Raw genomic sequence first — 12,844 nt, 5'->3', positions numbered from 1 at the left:
ACTGACAAACCTGTAGAAATTTGAGATCGATCGACCATCTGGGTCATGAGAAAATAGTGGAAAACCGATTACAAATTTTGCATTGCATCGATGCCAAAACAAAAATGAATCAAACGCTCACTGAGTGATTCACTCCAAACGCGAAACAAGATTGTTTATTTCTCATCAAATATGACATTTCAGACAGAAATATTTCAAGGGATGTTTTCTACTATCATCATCAATAGACCGTGTAAGTTTTATGTAAATCTGTGATTTTCACAATTTTTGTTTCATACCAATTCTGTAAAACGTTCCTTTTCAGTTTGAATAGAATTTCCTGTGGGAAAAAAATAATAAAGTACAAAGTATTTGCTCATGCTGCATTTGACCCTAGTTGACTGTCTTTGTTATTTTGGTCATACAGGGTGACGGACAGGGTGACACACCCAGTGAGATCCAGTACACACCCGAGGGGGTGGGATTCAGCAATCTTAAAGAAGAGACAGCCTGAGGTAAAAATCTACTCATCAAGCACTAACCCTAAAAAAAATAACACTTTGAAGTGTTTTTTGTTTTTTTAGTTTTCTATGTTTGCTTCTTGGTTTTGGCCAAGTTTTTGGTTTGGGTTTTGTTTATAAGTTGCTAATATTCAATAATAATAACACGGATTTATAATGCGCAGTGCTTTAGAAAAATGCGCATAAATGCAAAATTTAAGCCTTAAAGCCTACATTAAAGCCTACACCATGTTGGTCAGGCTTTTCCTAGATAAAATGTTGCTACTTTTCCCCCTAAGCACCGAATATCAGGCCATGAACATGGAAACCATAAGTAATATCATTTGAAAAAGGAAACTTTATTTTAAGTTATTCTTGAATGTAACTTTACTGCTCTGCCCCCGATTTCACGAAACTCATCGCAAGTAGCGACGCATCGTAAGGTTAGCGACGCATCGTAAGGTTTGCGATGCGTCGCAGTCCTATAAGACACGTCGCGGCTGCGACGAGTTCGCAACTTACGATGTTTAACTGGTCGCAACTTGCACTTGCGACGTGTCGCAGCGCTTCGTGACATCGGGGGCTGGAGATAGCTAAACTTTACTTCTGAAGGTATTTTGTTTTTATAATAAATAATAATGATAATACTTATATTAAGAGACATTTGTATAACGCTCTTACACGAGGTACCACAGCGCTTTTTACTTCTTCTGTGTTGCTTTTTGTGTTAATGTTTGCTGGTAGTTTTGGGGGCAATGTTATGTTTGGTCAAGACCTTTGTTGGATTTTTTTTTTATCTGTTTATTTCTGCCTCTTTACAGTATTTTGTCAGTAACCAGGATGGTACATGTTAGCTTAAAGGGAAGGTACACGCTTTGTATTTACTCAAAACAAATATTAACTTAAAAACCTGACTTGGTAACGAGTAGTGGAGAGCTGTTGATAGTATAAAACATTGTGCGAAACGGCTCCGCCTGAAGTAGCATAGATTATGAAATAGAGGTTATTTCTCACTAAAATAATAAAACACTTCTAGCTAGAAGTCTTTGATTCCTACTGAAAGCACACAAATTCGTTCAACAAGGTAGTTTTTTCTTTCATCATTTTCTCCCAACTCCGATGACCAATTGAGCTCAAATTTTCACAGGTTTGTTTTTTTATGTATATGTTGAGATACACCAAGTGAGAACACTGGTCTTTGACAATTACCAATAGTGTACCTTCCCTTAATTAAGTTTACCGTCTAAAGATTTTGTGATTTCTTCAAAAGTTACGCACAGGGCCTATGCTTATAAATAATAATAAAAATATGCTTTGATATGCTTCGTTCAAAGCACCAAACTACCATAGCTCTAAACTTGACTTTTAACTTTTCCTTCTTTAAAAAGTTAAGTACAGGCTTATTTTGAAACGACAACAATTATAATACAATAATAAATAATTATAATAGGTTTATATTTTGCACTTTTAAATGGTTAAGTACCGTACACTGTAAAACATTACTAACATTTCTGGAGTGAAATAATAAAACGCTCACTGAGCGATTAACTCCAAACGGGGAATAGTTTTATTTATTTATTTCTCATCAAATATGACATTTCAGATAAAAATTATATCAAGGGATGTTTTCTACTATCTTGATCATTAAACCGTTTAAGTTTTATGTAAATCTGTGGTCTTGGGAAATGTTTGTCCTTACCAACCTTTTAAAGTTCCTGGGGTGGATTTCACAAAGGTAGTCCTAACTTAGGACTAGTCCTAGGCAATGCTAAGAGATAGGACCAGTCTTAAGTTAGGATGAGTTACTGGTCCTAACTTAGGACCAGGCCTATCTCTTAGCATTGCTTAGGACTAGTCCTAAGTTAGGACTACCTTTGTGAAATCGACCCCTGTGCTACCACTGTCCCGCGGGTTCCTGCGGGTTCTAAATGATTTAGTGATACATTTAAAGCCATTGGACACTTTCGGTAAACAGTATTGTCCAAGGCCCACACTTCGTGTATCACAACGTATATATAAATCAACAATCTAGTAAAAATTTAGGCTCAATCGGTCATCGGAGGTGGGAGAAAATAACGGGAAAACCCACCCTTGTTTCCGCGCGTTTCGCCGTGTCATGACATGTGTTTGAAATAAATCCGTAATTCTCGATATGGAGAAGCGACATTGTTTTAATGTTTTCTCAAAAAGTAAAGCATTTTATGGAAAAATATTTCAAAAGAAGTCTTTCACCATTACCTTATGTAAACACTACACTGTAAGTTATTTTTATATCTGTGAACTTTAATTTTTTTCTGTTCCGAAAGTGTCCAATGGCTTTAAAAAGAAATTCTGTTCCGAAAGTGTCCAATGGCTTTAACAAGATTACCTTTTGTGAAATTCAAATGGTGTTCAGAATAAACACTCAACTGAGAAACGGATTATCAAACGACCGATTACAATAATCGTATCATGATCATAAACGCAAATATTGACGTGAGTCGGAGAGGTTACCGTTAAATACAATGACATCATTTTATTGCCGTTTTTAGCAAAGTTTGTTGACACATCACGGCCCAGTCAAAGTCGCTAAGCAGAAAATTACTTCTACGCAAATGTTCTTGTTTTAGCCAAGCAAAATGTGTCTGTGTGCTTATAGGGATGGTTTGTAAAATTGCGCACAGTAATCTTCGTTCGAGCCAGAAAATAAAACGTTTAGTCCCTGGGGTGGTTTTATTGTTTGTTGGCCCTGAAACATAAATGTGTGATTAACTTTTGAGTTTTATTGGTGTTTGTGAAGAGGCGCGCTACCCTAGCAGCCGTAGACTATAGTGTTACGTATTAGGGCGGCCAAGTTTCCATTTGAAAATGGACACCGTCTTCAAGACAAAAGTTCAAATTTGGACCCGGGGCTGTTGACTCCAACTTGAGGTATTTTTGATGACATAGGCCCTGGAACATTTTCTTTCATGTACAGAGACATTTTTTCAAGATTGATGCTCGGACGTTTTGGAAAAATTACACCAGTTTGGTGAGAGAACAGCTCGGGCCCACGCCCTGGCCCTGGGTCTGGGACTCCCGTACCAAATTGAGCGGGGGGTAAAAGTTCAAGAATCAATTAATATTACCATTTACTGTATAAGGCTGTGAGACTTCTATAAAGTTCTAAGTATTGACCCCTTGCACGCACGTCACTTTGCCACGCTCACCATTTTGGTGGTCAATAGGTTAACGTGTAAACACTGAATCTCCAAAATGCGCACTTCACTGAATAACGTAGGCCTACAGTGACATTGCCCACCAAAGTGACGCATCCAAGATTATTCTGATGATGACGTCAGGTGAATTGGGTCAATATTTTTCATGTATTTTGTAATGTTTAGATGCTGTGGGCCTTTATGTTTTTGGCTGAGTGCACCCCTGAGTGTTTTTAAAGGCCCGCCCGTTGTTGTCGCAAGAGGGCCGGCGACGGACACAGCATGACACGGATTTTTATTGATCAATATGATTATAAATTATGCAAATAAGATGCGTACGTCATCGACTCTGTCAATCAAAGGTTTACAAACCTTTGGTCCAAATTGTGGAAAGTAAATAACCATTGTAATGCGTTGCTGTCTTTTTGTTTGAGGACGGACAGTTAAAGCGCAGGACTGCAATGTTTTAATACTAACTTTATTCTACTAAAGAAATATGCCTGTGATTTTTTTTTCACAGAACTCGGGAAAGTGCCGAGTTAGTGCTAACACACATCGGTGTATTGGGGCATAGCATGATTAGGGTGACGCTTAAAAATATAATACTTTATTGTTTGTTTTCTTTGTGTCTTATTTGATTCTGCTTTCTAATTTTAATGAAACCATTTCTTGATCAACTCTGAAACAAATATGTGTGCAGAGTTTGTGTTTTATTTTGAGGGCTTTGTCCACCAATCTCCGTGATGTTTAATAGTTTTAAGTTTACAGGAAATTCAATTTAACTATGAATTGATTCAGTTTCCTTTGTGGCTTTACATTAAAAACCCACGTTTACTTTTCAAAAGTAAACTTCAAGTTTAACATTAACAGTTCGTCTTTTTCCAGAGAGTATGAAGTTGTTCCAGACACTAACTCGGTTAAGTTTTTCAGATAATACATTTAATTACCAGCCGTCGATTTCACAACACTCTTCCTAACTTAAGACTAATTTTAGGACTTAGGACGAGTCCCAATCCTGCACTGTAGCATTAGTCCCAAGTTAAGACGAGTTACTCGTCCTAACTCGAGATAAGACGAGCCCTAACTCCTCGTGAAATCAACCCATGTTCTCGCTTAATTGGGGAATAGAATAAGCTTTTGGAAAGTGCTTACCAACCAAGAGGAAATGGTATGAAAAAAATATACTGGTGGCCTGACGTTTCGACCCAAGCAGAGTCTATCTCGAAAGCTAAATGCCAACACGCCACATAAAATAAAAAGGAGTGCATTTTTAACTCCCTGCACACAGCTCGACAACCGACGTTCCAATAAATTGATTTTTACCGCGGACAACAAAAAACATCCTCTTTAACTCTGCTCCGAGTTACATAACATAGGCAGGAGCAGCAGTGACTGCGCGTATACGATGTGTTTATTTTGTAAGCCGGTCGAACAACAGTACAGGTAAACATTTCCACGTACATTCCGGACTTGAGTTGTACTAGACTCAAAAATCGTTTGGAAGTTTTAAGCAGAAAGTACTACGAAGACTAGACCGAGACACGATGGTCCAGCTAGCAGTATATGCCGCCGACCCAGACGGTCAAAAACACGGCCTAAAAGACCAGAAGAAGACATGGCCGCTGGACGAGAGCACAATGGTGGAGTTACCAGTAAGTGCCATTTTGTACTTGTTTCTAACGCCCATTTGTAGCATTGAAGTCACTGGACACTATTGGTATAATAACTCACAATCATTGTTAGCATAAGAACTTGCTTGGTATAGTAACGAGCAATGGGGAGGTTGAAAACATTTGTGAGAAACGGCTTCCTCTAAAGTAACGTGGTTTTTGAGAAAGAGGTAATTTCTCACTCAAATGTTAAAAGACAATTCAGGCATGAAGCTTTTTATCATGCATAAGCACACACATTGTGCAACGAGGTTGTTTTTCTTTTTTTCTTTTATTTATAATCTCTTGCAAGTTCGATGACCATGCAATTCAGTCAAAATATTCACAGATTCGTTATTGTGTTGACAGACGCCAAGTGAGAAGACTGGTCTTCGACAATTGCCAAAGGTGTCCAGGTGCCTTTACATGAACGTTTAACAGTAGTCTATAGATACATAAACGCAGCAACACTGTTAAGTAGTGCGACATTGTGGGCTTCCCCAGGTGTTGCCCATGATCCATTTTCTTCTTTATCTTTCCTGTTGAAAACATTGTGGGTGCACCCATGGCACTTCAGTCCCTACCTAAAAATCACCCACAATGTATGGAAAGCAAATGTATGCTCAAAGTCCATTTGGATGTAGTATCAGAAATAGTCATGGCATTGTTGTGTACAAAGGTGTTTCATTGATTATTGATCATAAATCAATAAATACAAACAATACCAACTATATGCGTCGAGAGGCAGTCGATGGCTTCGGTAGTCGACGTGTAGTCCCATGCAGAACTGCCAAGTTTGGCCCAAAACAAAGCTAATGTAAAAGCCACTCTTGACTTAAAGGTAGACATTTCAACTCCCCTTGATTCTGCAGAAAGATCCCTGAAGATAAACCAATCTGTCCATGTTCTGACGAACACCATTTAAATATCCCTGATTGGGGAAACCATGCATTTCTTGATGCATGTAATTCTAAATAGAATCTCGATTTTTGTATGATATGGGTTAAAGAGTAGGCCTAGCCTAAGTGTTGGTTACACCGTGGTCAAATGGTTATAATGCACATCACACTTGTAATCACAAGGTTGTCCATGGGTTAGAATCCATTCAATACTAACCGTTAATTAAAGGCAGTGTACACATAATTGGTAATTACTCAAAATAATTATTACCATAAAACCTTACTTGGTAAAGAGTAATGGGGAGAGGTTGATCGTATAAAACATTATGAGAAACGGCTCCCTCTGAAGTGACGTAGTTTTCGAGAAAGAAGTAATTTTCCACGAATTTGATTTCGAGACCTCCGATTCAGAATTTGAGGTCTCGAAATCAACCATCTAAAAGCACACAACTTCGTGTGACAAGGGTGTTTTTTCTTTCATTATTATCTTGCAACTCCGACGACCAATCGAGCTCGAATTTTCACTGGTTTGTTATTTTATGCATATGTTGATATACACCAAGTGAGAAGACTGGATGTTGACAATTACCAATAGTGTCCAGTGTCTTTAAACCTGAATGACTAGAGTATCGGTATTGTCGTCTAGTTACTACTGAATCACAATTTCTTGATTTTACAATGTTTGTATATAGAGAGATTGGCTGTTGCTCTATGGCTGTTGCCAGCTTGGTGTTTATATCCCCCTTCTGGGAGTTTGCCGAGTTCCCTTGACGGGAAGATCATCTAAACAAACTGAATGGGAGACTTTTGGGACGCTTGGTGGCAGCAGACTTACCAGGTAAAATCCATCGTTCTCGGTAATGAGCGCATGCTCAGAACTACGTAAACAATGGAAATTAATCTGGTAAGTCTGCTGCCACCTAGCGTTCCAAAGTCTCACATTAAAGGCCTCGATGTCAACTACCACACTACTTCAAAGCAGAATCATTTCGAGTTTGATGGTTGTATTCATTCTTTTCTGTTTTACAGCTGGAAGACGAAACAACAATCACCGTGGTCGAGGTGAAACGTACCGGGTGCTGCAGTCGCAAGTGTGCCGTCATCCTGACCGTATTGGGGGTGTTGCTCGCGCTGGCCGTCAGTGGGGTTGCCCTGTGGGTGCTCATGGCTCAACCCGCTTGCCTCTATGGACCAGTAAGTTGTTAGAGCAGCACTATATAAATGTGATACGTTTGGGACGCTAGGTGGCAGCAGACTTACCAGGTAAATCCATTGTTCTCGGTAATACTGAGTCTGGATATATTACACCGATAACAACGGATACCCGCATCTCATCAGAGTTTTATGACCTGACCAATGACCTAATGTGCGCATGATCGGAACTGTGTAAACAATGGACATTTTACCTGGTAAGTCTGCTGCCACCTAGCATTCCAAAGTATCCCATTGATTACTTTTTCTAAGATGAAATTTATATGTTGTGGCAGTTCACTGTTAGACTGCACATCCAAGCCTGAAAACCTGACGTCACACTCTTGAGGCTCGTTAATAATGAATTCCAGATACCTGCCTGACCGGATGTTCCCGAGGAACCTTTGATCTCACATTGATTTTGTACGGAGATTCGCAGTCAATGCACCCGTACATGTACACATAATATAAACTGATTAAAATAAACAATAGTAAAGCAACAATTTGACCTAACGTGATTAAAGACTAACTTTGAAAATTATAAATTTACTATTAATTTTTGCTTTTACAACACTTTGCTTTTTGCTTTGCAAACATGGTCAAAGATAAGCATGTTGTACCCGCAAGTTGTTATCTATTTATAGTTACATCTTATGTTTATGCGTCATGCTTTACAAAACTTGAAACAAAGTATTGCCAATAGACCCCTTGTGTAGGCTGCGAGCGCTAAGGTCAAACATTGGAAATATGCGCCCATTCACAACTTTCAGCAACTAGTTGCGCTTCCTTTAATCACAGAGATTCCGCTATTTCAGCTTATGACGTTCTGTACAAGGCTGACTAAAATTCACACAAAACCATTTTTGTTATAACCAGAAACCACAAGAGGGCGATGTTGTGTACCCAGATGAATCGTCTGCGCCAGAGTTCCCCGACTACGACAATGACGACCAGCAAGGGCACCACCCTGGCGGCCATAGTGGCGGACATCATGGAGGCCAACATGGCGGCCAACATGGCGGCCCCCATGGAGGTCACCATGATGGTGGCCATCACGGCGGCCACCACAGCGGGCCAGAGGGCGGAGATGATCACCATGACGGTTGGCCAATCGGTACGTATAGGTTTTCCCGCCAATTTCACCCCTCAAAATGTCACTTTCAAAATACGCATTAAAATTCATGCATTTTACCCTATCAACTCACACAAGCTTGTATAGTACGCCTGTGTGGCAGGAGATCCGTCCCCCGGAGAGATTCGGTCCCCCATACTTATGACAAACTGGGGGTGCGTTCGTTTAGCTTCCCTGGGTCGACCCCGCGGTGCTCACCCGGGTGAGCCCCTGACAAGAGCTAACCGAACGATCACACTCGCCCTCTCGTGGTGACGGCATTCACCTCAGGTCACCCCCAAGTGACCCACACCACAAGCAGGGCACTGGGGGCTAACCCAGGTGAGCCCCGTCAAAGCTATTCGAACGTATTGGGGCAGACCGGGGTCGACCCAGGGAAGCTAAACGAAACTTCTTCTGATAGCGCCCTCCTTTGAATCATCCTCCTCGGCCTATGTTAATTTCCCATTGGGGGACCGAATCTCCGGCGGACAGAATTCCCTGGGACACCTGCATCCGTGATTGTCCTTCTTCTGTTTATACCCTACCTTTGTGCAACAGCTCCCATTGGTTTTGTACATGTTTTCCAACTGTGGACCTTTCCCGAACCGTGGGCTCTATTGTCCTCTTTTGTTATAGGAGCCCGTTTTGAATGTGTGTACCTAATCGTTTTCGTGCACACTCACATGATTTCGTTTTCTTATTCAGATTCGTTTCAGACATTGTAATTTCTTTCTTAGGCATTCGATACTATACACTTCGGTTTATTTGGTGAAACGGAGCATTCGTTTTCAAGCGAAATTGAATGAGCTGGCGGAAGTTCAAATGAATGAATTGTTGTAATTAGGCAGGAAAACCTATAATTTATGTTCAAATATCTCTATGCCATTTACTTACACAAGAGTGCTCAAAACTCTTTTACCTATACAAGTATTTGTCTTGCTTTTTTCACAGGTGGACCACACAGGCCCTTCCCACACCACGAAAACCCACAATAAAACCGAGATTCAACCCAAGACGACGACGCTGACTGTGTTATTTACATCAAGGGAGCCCTCTGTTGAAACTTTCATATCATTGAGGCAGTTGCATGACTGATGTATCTCTTGTTTTCTTATACTGTTCCAATGTGTAGATTGCATTGATGCAATTAAAGCCATTGGACACTTTCGGTAAACAGTATCGTCCAAAGGCCCACACTTCGTGTATCACAACTTATATATAAAATTACAAACCTGTGAAAATTTAGGTTCAATCGGTCATCGGAGTCGGGAGAAAATAACGGGAAAAACCCACCCTTGTTTCCGCACGTTTCGCCGTGTCATGACATGTGTTTCCGGAATTATCGATATCGAGAATTGATATTGTTTTATCGTTTTCTCAAAAAGTAAAGCACTTAATGGAATTAAATATTTCGAGGGAAGTCTTTCACCATTACCTTCTGTAAACTCTGTAAGTTATTTGTAAATCTGTGAACTTTTTTTTTTTTCTGTTCCGAAAGTGTCCAATGGCTTTAAAGTTATTTGTGCACTTTATACAACACAAATTATTGCATTCTGATTCACAAATGATTGTTGTTTGTTTTATCTTATTGAAATTAAATTATGCAAACAGTGAGACGTTCTGGTCATGTGCCAAAGTTGCAAGCAAAATAATTGAGAAGGTAGAATTAGCTGTTGCAGATTGCTTACCAATTAAAAAGGGAAAAATTCAACAAAATTTAATGGCCTGATTTCGACTCATAGCAGAGTCTTTCTCGAAGGCTTTGTTAATAAATAAGCAAAATAATTGTTAGTTATATTAATTTTCATAGCCTACGTGTGTATGTGATATTTCCCACAGAACGATTGTAATGTGTACCTTTCCTTTAACAAATGTTTTTGCAATTTGTTTTTAACAGTTAAAGATAATGGTACATTTTCTATCTTTTCATCTTAGATCACCAGCCGTTAATAAATAAACAAATTTACAAACCACGTTGTGACTTTTGAAGTTTCCCTCTGTTTGAACAGTTGTCCGTTTTTATCAATAACTGTTCTAATGTACATGTAGTTGAATTGAAGCATCACGCAAATGTCATTTCATTTTTATGTTAAGTGTTGTTTGAACCTTTGTATGATGTGATAACAAGAATTGACTATAAACAAATAGTAAACTTGCACTCGCATGCTCCATCGATGAAAGATTTGGAACCCCTTCAATTTTGGTCTCGATCCTCCCTTAAAACAAACAGTGGGTTCGAGTTACCAAACGTATACTGTACAAACCATTTTTTAAATTTTATTATAGCAACACATGTACTTTTAAGTTGCCCTTCATTGTTCCCAGTCGAGCGGTAGTGTTTATAGCGAGTCGATCACGTTTGTATCTGGAACTTTTATGCCATCAGCAAAACCCAAACAAAACAACTTTCTTTTTCTCCATAGAATATAGTGCAATGACGCTGCAAAACCAGAACAACACTTCACACACACGCACACACAACCTGTGGAATTCGCAGTGACGTCATTTCTCTGTTATATGGGTGGTGCGACCCAATATGGCGTCCAGCCAAGCATGTCCAGTGTTGTTCAGGCTCTTCATCTATTTTGGGGTGATGATGTCACCACGCCACGGTCTCGTGCAACTATTTCGGGCTGTGATGTCTGGGTTCCACGAAAAAATGGCAATAATATTCCATCGTCGAACGTTTCTGAGATTGTGTCTTCCAGGGATTAGTCTTCCTGCGTGGATATAATATTCGGATTTTCGACGATATCTTAAAAACGCGACCACCTTTTGAAAAAAGAAATTCACATATTATTTTATACATCTACATATTTATACAATTACAACAATCAACGGCTCAACAGAAGCAAAGGTTATACTTTGCTTTTGCGGTTTGCAGAAAAATAATATTTGCACTCTAATAAACTCCCGGGTCAAAATTGACCCGGATTTGAGTCCCAGGGGGCCAGACCCATTTCTGGGTTAGTTTGGCCCGGAATCCGGGTCAATGTGTCCAAGAGTCCGAGTCAAAATCCCCGCTTTAAACCAAATTTCTGGTCACAATGACATGGATTCCGGGTCAAACAGACCCAGAAATGGGTCTGGCACCGCGGGACCCAAATCCGGGTCAAATCTGACACGGGAGTTTTTAAGCATATTACCCGCACGTCTTTGCTTGTGAAGAAGCCATTATTATTTAGTTCAAATTTGGCGGCTCTGCATTTTTCATGTTAAAGCCTATTAAATTGGGTATTCAAGGGACATTTTAAACAGTCAAATACAATGTATTTGCATTATTAGTATAAGTGTATATATTTATTTTTCTTTTGTGTGAAACGATGTTTGGTGACAATATAAACGTTTTAATGGATGTTAAATTTGCATCGGGGATATAAAGAATATTTATTTTGGTTTTTACCCAAACCGATGTGTGTTAGCACTGTATCAATATACTTTCTCGAGTTCTGCGAAAAAATATCACTCGGGTAGAATTCGAACCCACGACCTTTGCAATTCTAGAGCAGTGTCTTGCCAACTAAACTTTCTTTGCAATTGTGCTTGCCTATACTTTAGGTCTATTGTTTGCATAATCGAGCCTGATGTTTTGATACGGTAATTGTTAGCACAAACCTTACTTGGTAACGAGCAATGGGGAGCTGCTCATAATATGAAGGAGAGAGAGGTAATTTCTATCTCTCTTAAATATTAAAAGACTTCAGCTGAAGCTTTTTTTATGCATCTGAAAGCACACATAACGTTCTCTTGCAACTTCGATTTTTTTTTTTTTCAAATTTTCACAGGTTTGTTGTTTTATGCATATGTTTGGATACATCAAGTGAGAACACTGGTCTTTGACAGTATTACCAACTCTGTTCAGTGCTACCTCGTGGTTGAACAACATGTTTTTGATACGAATAGCAGGTGTGTTGTTCAACCCATGATATTGTTGTTTTATTTCCATAGTTAGATCGACCTTGTCCACTTTGAACAATTCACTTTTGTTTGTTCCGAATCTGCACGCATCTTCTGCAGAAGTTCAAAGTTCGTGCGAATCTACTTTGTTTATTTATTTGGTATTAATTTGAATACCTGGCCTTATATCTTTCTATTGTTGGTAAACAAACCGCGCTGGTTAGGATAAATACTATAGGTTCTTATTTTGGTAAAATACTCAACGGTGTTAAAGGCAGTGGACACTATTGGTGATTACTCAAAATAATTATTAGCATAAAACCTTGCTTGGTAGTGAGTAATGGGGAGAGATTGGTAGTATAAAACATTGTGTGAGAAACGGCTCCCTCTGAAGTGGAGTAGTTTTCGAGAAAGAAGTAATTTTCCACGAATTTGATTT

General features: G+C 39.3%; 1 protein-coding gene and 1 pseudogene across 1 annotated transcript; both read left to right on the top strand.

The window, feature by feature from the left end:
- The window catches only part of LOC139942814 (MAM and LDL-receptor class A domain-containing protein 2-like), a 36,431-nt pseudogene extending 35,910 nt beyond the window's left edge, over positions 1-521 (top strand).
- A 4,522-nt stretch (positions 522-5,043) lies between these two features.
- On the top strand, positions 5,044-10,441 carry LOC139942815 (uncharacterized). Its single transcript, XM_071939590.1, has 4 exons — positions 5,044-5,307; positions 7,233-7,397; positions 8,271-8,508; positions 9,460-10,441. Exons 1-4 carry the CDS (start codon positions 5,200-5,202, stop codon positions 9,501-9,503), a joined length of 555 nt encoding a protein of 184 aa, XP_071795691.1. The 5' UTR covers positions 5,044-5,199; the 3' UTR covers positions 9,504-10,441.
- The last annotated feature ends 2,403 nt before the right edge of the window (positions 10,442-12,844 follow it).

The sequence above is a fragment of the Asterias amurensis genome, chromosome 10, assembly GCF_032118995.1.
Source record: "Asterias amurensis chromosome 10, ASM3211899v1".
NCBI lineage: Eukaryota > Metazoa > Echinodermata > Asteroidea > Forcipulatida > Asteriidae > Asterias > Asterias amurensis.
Note: the sequence above shows the minus strand (reverse complement) of the source record. Positions and strands in the feature narration are given on the sequence as shown.